This window comes from Aedes aegypti, chromosome 1 (genome assembly GCF_002204515.2).
Source record: "Aedes aegypti strain LVP_AGWG chromosome 1, AaegL5.0 Primary Assembly, whole genome shotgun sequence".
Classification (NCBI taxonomy): domain Eukaryota; kingdom Metazoa; phylum Arthropoda; class Insecta; order Diptera; family Culicidae; genus Aedes; species Aedes aegypti.
In genome coordinates, this window is record NC_035107.1 from 23,789,396 (window position 1) to 23,801,429 (window position 12,034).

At 37.8% G+C, this 12,034-nt stretch overlaps 1 protein-coding gene across 3 annotated transcripts in view; it reads right to left on the reverse strand.

Annotated features, from left to right (window-relative positions):
• Nucleotides 1-12,034, reverse strand: part of LOC5578387 (mannosyl-oligosaccharide alpha-1,2-mannosidase IA) — a 217,026-nt gene that overhangs the window by 184,932 nt on the left and 20,060 nt on the right. For all 3 annotated transcript variants that reach the window (XM_021839159.1, XM_021839160.1, XM_021839161.1), the window contains exon 2: nucleotides 11,129-11,901. In XM_021839159.1, coding sequence (XP_021694851.1) covers nucleotides 11,129-11,764 — 636 coding nt within the window. In that variant the 5' untranslated portion in view covers nucleotides 11,765-11,901. The remainder of the gene's footprint in view (nucleotides 1-11,128; nucleotides 11,902-12,034) is intronic.

Consider the following 12,034-nt stretch of genomic DNA (forward strand, 5'->3'; position numbering starts at 1 on the left):
TATATAAGAAACTTGCATAAGATCCTGATGTGATAAGATCCATATGTGATCTTTAAGTTTCAGAAATGATAATCATGTTCTGGCAAATAAAAATCAGTTTCTGAAAAGATTATCGATTTAATCTTACTTATTGGACAAAAGAATGAGTGCATTTTTAAAGAATAAAGAATTTACTAATTATTCAAAATTCAGTGTTAATTGTTAGTAGTTAGTTTACTATTCATTAAATAAGTTAAACGTGCAAATAAAATTAGGTTATTGAAATCATGTTTGGAAATATCATGCCACCTTATATCAACAGTTATACATTAATGTATAAGCTAAATAACATAAACTACAAACACATCACTAACAATCGCATAATGTCACATATACTGAAATCGAAGGTAGACGAAACTGATTAGTTTGTATAACAGCAAAAGATTTGTCAGTAAGAATTCAATCGATAGACATGTAATGAAGAAGGCAAGATTTGCGCGCGTTGCTTCACTAAGAAAAAAAGTGGTTTAATTGCATGTAACCGTTATCGGAAGGAAAAGGCTAGAGGAAGAGTTGGAAAAGGATTGATATTGGAAATAAAAGGCACACGACTATTCACACAACGAGCGGATCTGCGGAATGCGTACAACTCAACCAACGAACCTATACTCCCATCATCTTGGTTGACTGGTTTGATCTCTTCTGCATATCCAAGACTTCAAATTCAATTAGCTTCACAATGTGCTTCTTGCCTCGTCTGAAATGAATGTAAGAGTGACATTTTTCTGAAAATTTGTGCTATGCTTACTGTGATGAAAATTACGAATTTTGCAGTTCCCAACGCCGTCCGCATCGCAACCGTTTTTTCCTTAGCAACACTAGTTTTTCAAAAACCTTCGTTTGAAAAATAACTGCTTTCGACGTTTTGTCCCTTCGACGTTTTGTCCCTTTCGACGTTTTGGGATTCGACGTTTTGGCATTCGACATTTTGGGATTCGACGTTTTGGCTTTCGACATTTTGTCCCTAAACCCAAACAAGGATCGTAAAGGGATCAATAGTAGAAAAAATAGTACTGAAAAGTACTGTTTTAGTAGCACTGAAAAGTACCGTTTTTAATTTTAGCACTGAAAAGTACTGTTTATGTAGCACTGAAAAGTACTGATTTATTGCTTTAGGTAGTTTTTAAGAAAACTTCCAAGAGCAGAGAGAATTTGTGTACGCACAGCACGAAGGTACGATGCGCACTGTATGTTGAACGAATGATTAGATGTTTAGGGGATGACTCGCTGGGTGTTTGTTGGCTTCCTGTAGATTTGGAATTTGAATGATGAACTTTCTTCCATGATGATAAGTAGATTCCAAAACGGTAGTTTTCCCTCCTCATTGTGTACGCTGTTGATTGTATCCAAAATTCTCGGTAGATCCTTCTACTTTATTACGCTGAAAATGTCGTCGACGTATCTCCACCATTTATCCGGTAATACTCCCTTTCCTGTTTCTTTAAAATTTCCTCGAAATTCGTCTTGAATAGCTCGCACACAAATAGAGAGAAAGTTTCCTATGTGGCTCCTTTCGTCTGCTTGTAAAAGTTTCCTCTAAATTGGAAGTAGTTCTTTTCCTTTCCCTGCTGCGTCCGTTATTTGGAATAATAACAAGTCCTAGAGAAGATTTGGGGAATCCTTTACTGTGACGCTGTGGGAAAAAGCCGCTACGTCGAAAGATATCATCATCTAGTCATCTTCGATTTTTCCTGACTCCAATATTTTCTGGGCTCCTGGATATTGTCAACCAACCTAGTGGGGAAAGGATCCGGCATACTATGTAATTCTTCTACTAACAATTTCGCTATTTATGGTCTGCCTAAATTATTTCTCGCAACTCTTTTCCTGGTTTGTGTATTTTCGGAATTCCTTTTGATTCGTGGCAGATTAGGTTTTGCCTCTTTCAAACGATCCTCGCCAATGATTGCTTTCGGAGTTTTAGCCGAAAGCTTGATGAGTCCGGGTAGTTGATCAACTCTCAAATGTCGGTAGGGGCCTTCGTTTATCTTTTTCTCTATTTGCTCGTCGTAATCCGTCTTGCCATGATGACGTTTGCATTCCGTTTGTCCGCATTGATGTAGAACACTGCTTTCTCCCTTAAGTTCTTTTACGATCCTCGTCTCGTCCTGGTCTGCCCTGCTGCGTTGTCCTGTTTTGATGGATTCTGCTACGATGCTCCTTGCTGTGTTCTGATCCTTTAAGTTTCGTAGTCACCGCATATCCCAAAACTCTTGTTGAGGTATGTCAATTGTTCCACTGTAAACTACTGCGTCGTACGGTTAACTACGAAATCTTCAATGGGTTCTACCACCGGAGTAGGATCGCAAGTTGGCTAGCTTCTTCCTGCGTAGTTTGTTCATCCTGTCTGCTTCGCACTCTTCCGTTCGCATAACCTTGGTCAGGAATAATAAGAATCCTTCCGGATATTAGTTAGTCAATTTCAAAGGTTTGAATACGATGGATTTCTTCAAGTCGAGTCTAGTATACGACACTGAACACGGCTTTACGGTTGATGTCGAAATACGCGTATCTGTCACAGGATACAAACTCTATTGAAATTAAATGGTTCAGTACTAAAATCGAATTTTATTTAATTTTTGGGAAAGTTTACTAAAAGCAATTTGGTTCCGTACTAAGATCCAGAGGGCGCGCGAAGTATTGTGTCCCTCAGTGGTTGTTTGACGCGCTTATCTTTATCTGACTCTGACGTATGATGTCTCCATGAAGAACCTCGTTCAGCTGCTGATCCGAAGCCGAACCCAAAACCACCACGAACGAATGTTACTCCTTCTCGCAGCTACAGCGGGACTAACAATTTATCGTTATTTAGGGCGGAATTAAAAGGTACAAGGTACTACAATCTACTTTTCTCTATTGAGATTGTGCTCAGAGAATTCGAATACATTAAAAAGAACTTATAGTTGCCCAACCCTATCAACAACTTAGGCAAGACCAGTTCATAGTCTTGCATGGAAAAACCACGAATCGATTAATCCGTTCATCGTACAACCTTTGCCAACGATTATAATCTGGACAAGATGTAAGTAATTTCACAACTTCCCGCTTTACGTTTGTAGTCCAACCAGTAGTTCTCCGAGGCGTCCTCCAGAGATGTTTGTATACAATCTAACAAAGCTTTCAATCTTCCAGTAGTTTATGCAGTGACTCTGTAATGGATTTTCACAGGATTTCTCCCAAGGTTTTCAGTCAGGTCGTCAGGATTGAGTCAGTAATTGGCTAATTAATCACTCAATTAGTTTCTTGGCGGAATGGGATGTTTTCATAAGTTTATATAGTGCATCTTTTTCGCGATTTTTCTCCAAAATCTTTGTTTAACATTTCTATAAAATTTAAACCAGGAAGTTCCCTAATTACATCCTTGTTAATCACTCCAGAGATACCTATAGAGATTCTTCAGAAAATTTCTCAAGAATGTCCAGGGGAATTTCTCTAGGCAACTGCCAAGGTAGTTTTTCAGAAATTGTTGACGAAATTCTTCAAAAAATTGAAAAAAAAGTTGGGGGTTTGGCATCTAAGGCCAAAAGAGACGTTAGTACTCGGATTCAGTTTGGCTTTCTATTCCGCAGAATCATAAGGAGTTCTGTAGCTTAGTTGGTTAAAGCGCCGGTCTAGCGTACGCGGAGTCGTGAGTTCGAGTCTCACTAGAACGCGTATTTTGTTGCAAATTCATGTCACAATTTGTCAAACAAACACACTGTGTTGATTACAAGTTCCCAAAAGTATGTCTTAGAGGGTTCTACGATCCTTAAAACAAGTAATTAGGCCAACTTAGATTATACAGCAAACGTAAATGATTGGAATTGTCCATTCCAACTAATCTCTACTTATTAGATAAACATTTTCTGCTGAAATTCAAGAATTTCTATCCGTGGAACAGGTAGATTTTAGGTTAGGAAATCGCCACTGTAGGGTTTTCTGGATTAGTTGCCGAATCGGTAGAAAAATGTCCAAGCTATAATATTCTGCAGGTTTTCTGGCGGAATCCCTGAATTTATTTGTATAGGAATAATCAAATTGCTGTAGAATTACCTGATGGAATCCCTAAATGAACTATCTAAATAAACTATGGAAAATTTACGCGAGAAATAAATCGAGAAACCTTAGAAAAACCCTAAAGTAATCGCTGGGTTTAACGACGGAGCAATGCCTGAGTAATCTTTGGGGGTATTTTTGGTAAAAGTTCATGGGATATACCTGGACGAATTTCTGGAATCCCTGATGTAGTTACACAGGGGCCCAGATAGCCGTAGCGGTAAACGCGCAGCTATTCAGCATGACCATGCTAAGGGTCGTGGGTTCGAATCCCGCTGGTCGAGGATCTTTTCGTAATGGAAATTTTCTCGATTCCCAGGGCATAGAGTATTTTCGTACCTGCCACACGATATACACATGCAAAATGGTCAATCGACAAAGAAAGCTCTCAGTTAATAACTGTGGAAGTGCTCATAAGAACACTAATCTGAGAAGCAGGCTTTTTCTCAGTTGGGACGTAACGCCAGAAAGAAGAAGAAGATGTAGTTACACATGGAATAACATTCCGGAAGAATATCCCGGAATGGAATTTTGAAGCAATTCTCGGGTGAATCGAAGATTTTTCGAAGGAATCCCTATGTACATGGCCTGAAGAATTAATGGAAAAATTGGAAAAGCAATTCGAAAAAAAAAAACGGTTCCAGGAGGAATCCTTGTTTTTTTATTAGGTACCTTAAAATGTTTATCACATACCCATCGAACTGCTGCAAGATACTGAATACAATATTCCATAGAAAAATTTACAAATATTGTACAATGCCGATACATACACAGAAATTGTAATGGTTTTACAGTGTTTTTGTTTTGAAATCTTTCATTTTCAGTTCCCTGTATTTTTCCAGAGTTTTTCGCTTGAATTTATCCAGCAATTCTGCTTAGATATCCAGAAATATCTTTAAAAAAATTCAATGAAATTCATCGAAGAATGTATTCCAGAGATTCTTCTAGAAATTCTTCCAGATATCTTTCCAGAAGTTCTTCTAGAACTTTCGCCAGAGTTTATTGCTGCAAATTTTTCAAGTATTCATCCTAGAATTCCTCAATACTCCAAGATTATCTCAAGAGATTCATGGAGGTACATATTCTGTCAATAATTTTTCCAGGAATAATTGTAGAATTTTTTATTGAATATGGACACAGAATGAGCGTGAAATAAAATAGTTTTTTTTTCTAGAAGTTTCTCCAAAAAATAATATATTAACTCCACGAGAAAAATTGCTTGAATTTGATGAGGGATTGAGATATACAAGTAATTATTTCCTGAAAGAAGATTTTATAGGATTCAATAAAACGTATTTTTTTAAGAAAACCCACCACTGATTTCGCCAGGGCTTTTATTTACAAATTTTTCTATATATTATTCCAAGGATTTTCCCGGTCATTGCCATAAACTAAATGAGATGATCCAATTCATTATCATCAACGATGCTTCCATATTAACGTCAATGGCTCATAGCACAAAAGCAAATATTTTTAACTAGAACAAATATTTGAGCATCACATTCTTCAACAACAGCTGAAACAAATATGCCCAACTTTAAGTGAACAATAATCCATGTGTTTGTTTCTATGCAAAGACTGCAACACGTGAACTCAACACCCCCGTTTCGCTTCCTGTTGCTAAAGGATGCACGTTTTTCGTCGAAACCACGTCACCGGTAACTCGAAACAACCGAAACCCTTCTTCCACGTAGTCTAAATTGCCAAAAATGCCCCAATCGTGGTTTGCAACAACCACCGAAGCAAAAAAACGAGCTCCTATCAATTGGGCGCTGATAAGATAACCCGCGTCAGTTTAAGTAGAACCGTTGTTCTCTCCAATATGTACCGTAAAATAAGATAACTTTGATAATGCGGGTAGCTTTAAAACTACGAATCGTATACAAGACTAAGTTTTAGAAGACAGATTGTGATTCTTTTTAATTAATTTTCTCGGAATCGTACGAAAGTTACTTACGTCGATTTGAAAAAATAATCGAGACTTAATTAAATAACTCATCTTGAGCAAGCCGGAATTCCCCAGGCAGACTTTCGAATAATTCAAGACTAACAATTCAAAAGGCCTCATCTCCAAAAAGTAAACAATGAGAAAAATGCAATCTTGTTTTGTCAAACAATAAATCAAATTTAAATTATGAATTTAAGCATCGTATGTTATTTTATCGTCCAGAAAGTCGATGGATAAACTGATTTATAGCTATGAATATTCATTACTATCATTTTAGCAAAAAATCCTGCTAAAAAAACGAGTCAAAGGAAATGAGGCTTTTATTTCACCAAAAGCTGTGCAGCCCTTTTCATTTGTGCCCATAGACGCCGGCCGACGCTGATGAGGCCTGTGAGTTGACGCCTTTGTTTACTCTAAAATGTGTTGAGGCCTTCTAGTTGTGGCTTGTTTTTTCAGCATCTTCTGATGTGGCCTTTTGAAAATCATTCAAAATTGATGATGAAATAAGAAATTTGAAGTGTAGAAGAGTGTTAAGTGGTGAAAGAAAGTACATGGAGATCCCTACAGCAAGAGAAGATTCGTGCGGTCGATTAAATATGTGATTGATTGAACCCTTCGTCATCCATGAACATTATGTATGTGCTACGCAAGTTTTTCGTCGAGACAATGTATGGAAATATTGGTTCAATTGAAATAATATTGCAATTGAACGTTATTTTTCATGCAATTGAAACCAAATTGTATTTTTGTTGATGAGTTGTGAAGTACAGGCAGGCTGACACAGGTATTATTAGTTAGTAGGATACAAAATACATCAGTCTACAGAACCCGACGGAAAACTTGATAATGTTCGCCGTTTAGATAACCCCTGTGTAAAATAATACAAGGAGCAGTCGCTCCGTAGTATAACCTGCATCTACTTAGTAAATTTGGAACGTTTTTCGCAATCTACATTGCAATTTTGATGTTTATTCAATAGGCCTCAACTCGGTTTCCATCAGATATAGAAATGAGGCCTTTTTGAGAAAAGGCCGCATTTGCGATGAATATCCTGGTTAGCGGAAAATAAGATGGAGCCTTTTAGAAAAATGTTATTTTTTCAACTTTTATGCATATTTTTGAATGACTATTGTATGTTTTAGTAAGAATAGGCTCTTATACATTGAAATCAGCAGAAAACCGATTTGTTTACATTTTGGACTTGAGGCCTTTTCAATTGTTGATCTTGAATTCTAATTTTTAGTTAACGATAGACAATGTCGTTGGCTAGCGTTTCATACGAAAAAAAAACGCAACAGAAGAGGTTAATATGGCGCAGTTATTGATTAAAGCGAAAGTAAGCGAAGAGAGCCTCTCAATATTTGATAGGTCCTTTTGGAAAGAATACGCGAGAAATCATTATTCAGGGTGTCTACTACCTGGAAAAACCTGGAAAACCTGGAATTATCAGGGAATTTTATTCAACCTGGAAAAAACCTGGAATTGTCAGGGAATTTGAATTAAAATCTGGGAAAATATTTTGAGGTAGTAATTCATGGTAGAATATGTTCACTACAAAGGATTTTTGCGTCAAAATCCAGAGATTACCATTACTTTCCAGAATACTCTTTTCAATAAAAGAATTCGGCTGCGCCGCTATCATAACGTTACTTCAGCTATTCAGTGGGGATCTTTTCAGGTATGGAACTTAATCGCCTTATCTAATAACATCAAATATCTTCAGGAGTCGCAGAGTCGTGTTTTTGTCGTGGCATCGTGTGTGATTCATGTTGTGTGAGTGCGAGAAGATATACGTGTTCAGTCGAGGATAGATTACCAACTGGTGAGCTCGTTTCATGCTTATAAAAACGCATTTTTTATCGTCGCAACGTAACATTAGTGTAATCTTCAAACAAACTATGGACGGTTCGTAACTACAAGTGTCGGCATTAACCCTTTTTTTTTGTTTTATATAGTTTTATTATACATAGCTTCTTTTCTCTTTTATCACTTAAAATAACCTTTGAACAGTTCGATATTTTGAATGTCGACGAATTTCTTCAAACTTCCACTATTATATTTTCATCGCAAGACAAAAAATCAAAACTAGTTTTAAGTAGTATCGCATTTTTGCTCCCTATCCATGGATCGCATCACCGACCAAAGGTGACTCCCAGATCTTTTTCCTCTCTCACCAATAAACACCCTTCCCGTAATTATTGTGGAGATGCAGAGGTAATCTCTGTCTCTAGCAGCAACAATCATTACAACCTAACATCCTTCCAATCCTAACTTACTGTAAGGACTTCGCTGGCGCCGTTATTGATCAATAATATGAGATCTGCTAAAATTGCACTCCGAGAGTAAGCGGAAACTCCCATCCCTTATTCATTTGGATCGAAGTGCAATTCTTACCAGTTCCGACCAATCACGGAGTAGCAACCATTGACATGTACAGTCAGTCTATGCTATGCTATGCTTATCTAAAAATCAAATATTTTCAAGTATATTTGATCAGTATAGGATTCACGTATGTAGGGCTGAGGGGCAGGTTTCTTTTTAGAGACTCAGACTCTATTTTTATTCAAATCTCTAATAAGTCTCTATTTATGATGAAAGGTCTCTAATTTAACCAATATGGTATCTAAAGGATCTCTTTTCCCTATCTTGCTTGTAGTGAATTCTGAACAAAAGAAACTTTCAGAGCCTGTTACGAGACTATTCAACTAATTCTATCAGAAATTCTTCACATATCTCTAGAGAAAATGTTCCGAGAATTTTCTTTGTGTTTTCTCCAGATATTTCATCTGGAATACTTTCAGGGACTAATACAGGATTCTCTCCAGGAATTGTTCAAGAGATTCCACTGAAAATTCTACCAGCAAAGGATGGTTAAGGGAATGTCACCAGAATTTCGTTCAGGACATCCTTGAGCACTTCAACAATACTACCTCCAGTAATTTCCTTAAGGATTACTTTAATTTTTTTTTTCCAAAGACTATTCTAGGACTTCCTCGAAATATTTTTTCACTAATTCTTCAACTGAATTTTCCAGCTGGAACTTTATCAGATCTTCCAAAGATTCCCACAGAATATCTTTCAAGAAGCCCGCAAAGGTTAATTCATAAGCTTTCAGGGATTGTTTTAAGAATTTCTACGCTATTATGTCCACATTCACTCCAAAGAATTGTTGAAAAAATTCCTCGAGTAATTAATTAGTAAATCTATTAGGAACATTTCATATTCGACCTGTGTTTCAGTTCTCTATTATTCATTTTTGGGATTTCCTCTGTATTTCATCCAAGGATTACAGTTGTTCCAAACATTCCTCAATGAATCTAATAAAAAATACCATAGAATTCTCAAAAGCTCATCTAACATTCCACATTAGTTACTACTACTACTACTGTTTTTCCAAGAAATCCTCCGATAATTCTTACACAATTTCGTAGCGATTTAGTTTTTCAAGGAGTTGCTTCACGGAGATTCAATATTGCTGGAAATTCTTCACGAAAAACTCTTGGAAGAATGCTTGTAAAAATTTATGAAAACTTCATTGAAAAATCTCTAAAATTTACTGCAGGAGTTACTGTTAGTGGAATTTCCTGTTTCTGGAATTTCCAAAGAAATCTTAGATATCTCTGGAGTAATTTCTCAAGATATCCGTAGAGAAATTCCAAGTCAAAATCTTGAAGAAATTCTGAAGGATGTATGTTATTATGTAGGAAATCCTGAGAAATTCCTAGAGGCATTTCAGGTTGAATATTGCAACATGTTTAAAACGGGAGCCTTTGGACGATGTTCTAGGAAACCCATGAGAAAATCACCAATAAAACCTTGAGGACTAGAGATTTTCTTGGAAAATATCTGAAATTATATATGAAGTATTTCCTCATGGAATCTTCGAGGTAATTTCTGTGGTTATTTATGGAAAAAAATCAGGTTTTTTAAAGATATCCAAAATAAAATTCTTGAAGAAATTACTTGGGAAAATTCTTGAAGTGGTTTTATGGGAAATAATCACTAAATGAAAACCGGGAGAGAAATTAAAATATCTATCCATTTATCTAATATGAAGAAATCTTCAGAGTTATATCTGGATCTTTGAGCAAATACCTGAGATTATTTCTGATGAAATTCCTTGAGAAAATCATTGAAAATGCAGTAATACAAACACTATTATTTGTCGTAGTGTCTCGAGGAAGTTCAAACAAAAAAAATATGCTCAGAGAAATGTCAGGTCTGATTCCATAAAAAATCAAGCTTTTGTTTTGTTTTTTGATTACTGTTTAGTCTCTTTCTGAATTTTCTCATTTCAAAACACTCAGCCATGCTTCATGAACAATTTCTAAAATTATTGGAAAATATTCAATTTCGGAAAAAAAACTATTCCGGATAAGTAATCTGGAATTTAAACAACTTTGAATTATTTTTTTACAATCATGATTTATTCAGAGCTCTTGATAGTTTTCGAATGGAATGCAAACAACAACACATTGCTTTAAAATGTCTAGATGAGTGAATACACTTCAAAACACTTTTTAAAATTGTCATTAGTTTGTTTTGGTCTTATAAAATTAGAGTATTTCTTGAACCTGGAACTAATTTATAAAACCTGGAAATATCAGGGAATTTCATTTCGGTAAACGAGTAGACACCCTGTTATTGTAAATAATCTGAGAAAAATCTCTTAAAAACTGAGAAAAATCCCTTAAAAATTTATATAAAGTCCAAAGACTTACTGACACGAAATTCTTCATACACATTCGTCAGGCAAAAGGTCACGATAACATTTTTGTTGGTTTTTAACATGGGTGATTTGATTAAGACCTAAGTTTGCAATTGTGTCAAATGCTAGCCGAAACAATGAATGGGCTTAAAATATGTACTATCAGTTTCCATATTATGTGATCCCAATGGGACCTTAAAAGTGGACAGGAGCGAGAATTTGAATGTTGTTCCATGTTAATGTCCAGATTTTCTTTTGAAAACTCTTTCAATATTACTCCGTTTTACGGTAGGCACATCCGAGCATTGGTATTCAGTCCCCAGAGAACTCAAATATTGACTCAATTGCTGCAACCCAACACCGCAAACGCAGAAACAGAGTAAAGAAATCAGACTTACCTCTTTGACTTTGTTCCTCTTCTCGCGCACCGCCGGATCCGGATCTTCGCCAACCGACGAGTTGAACGTCTGGAATCCGCCACTGCCCGCCGTCGATCCCTTGGCCGACGACGAAGCACCACCGCCACCTCCCCGGACATCCGGTTCGTCCAAAATTTGCGGCGGGGCTACCACGCCATCCGGTCCACCGGCCATTGGTCCGGGGGCTTCCGCACCTGCTCCGGGAGCACCTGAGTCCAGGACGTTATCGAATTCGGGCCCCCCAGTACGGGCCTCATCCAGGTCCGGCTTCTCCAGGAAATCGTCCGGCAGTTCCTTCTGGATCTTCTCCTGCAGCTTCTCGCGGTCGTTCAGCTTGTGGGGATCTTCATCGCCATCGAGCAGCCCGTGGGCTGGCGGCGGCGGCGGGATGAAGATTTCAGGCCCGGCCCGCTGGAACTGTTTGTACGCCTTGAGCACCCGGTCGGCGCCGAAGTTGTCCGGCAGGAAGAAGAACCCGCCGAAGCATACGAAACCGAACGTCAGCAGCACCAGCAGGATGAGGCACTTTTCGCTGGAGCGGAACGAGCGCCGGACGGCGAGCAGCGGATTCGACGGTTGGCTGGTGCCGCCTATTCGCTGATACGTCGGAAGCATGGTTGGCGAGGTTCGCGGTATTTTTTATTCACGGTTCTTCTTCTTTCTTTTTCGGGGGTCACCCCACTGCGGTGTGGCACTTTTTTGTTTGTTTGATGAATTACGCGGAGCCGTGTTGCGGCGAATTAATTACGGAGCTGTGGGGAGGGGGAAGGAAATAGGAGGATGAGCCGATAGGTGATCACTTTCGATTTCACTTCCTGGAGAGCGTGTGTGAGATTTGAGGCGAAAAAACGTTCGGCGATTGTTGGATTTATTTGCTAGAGCTTA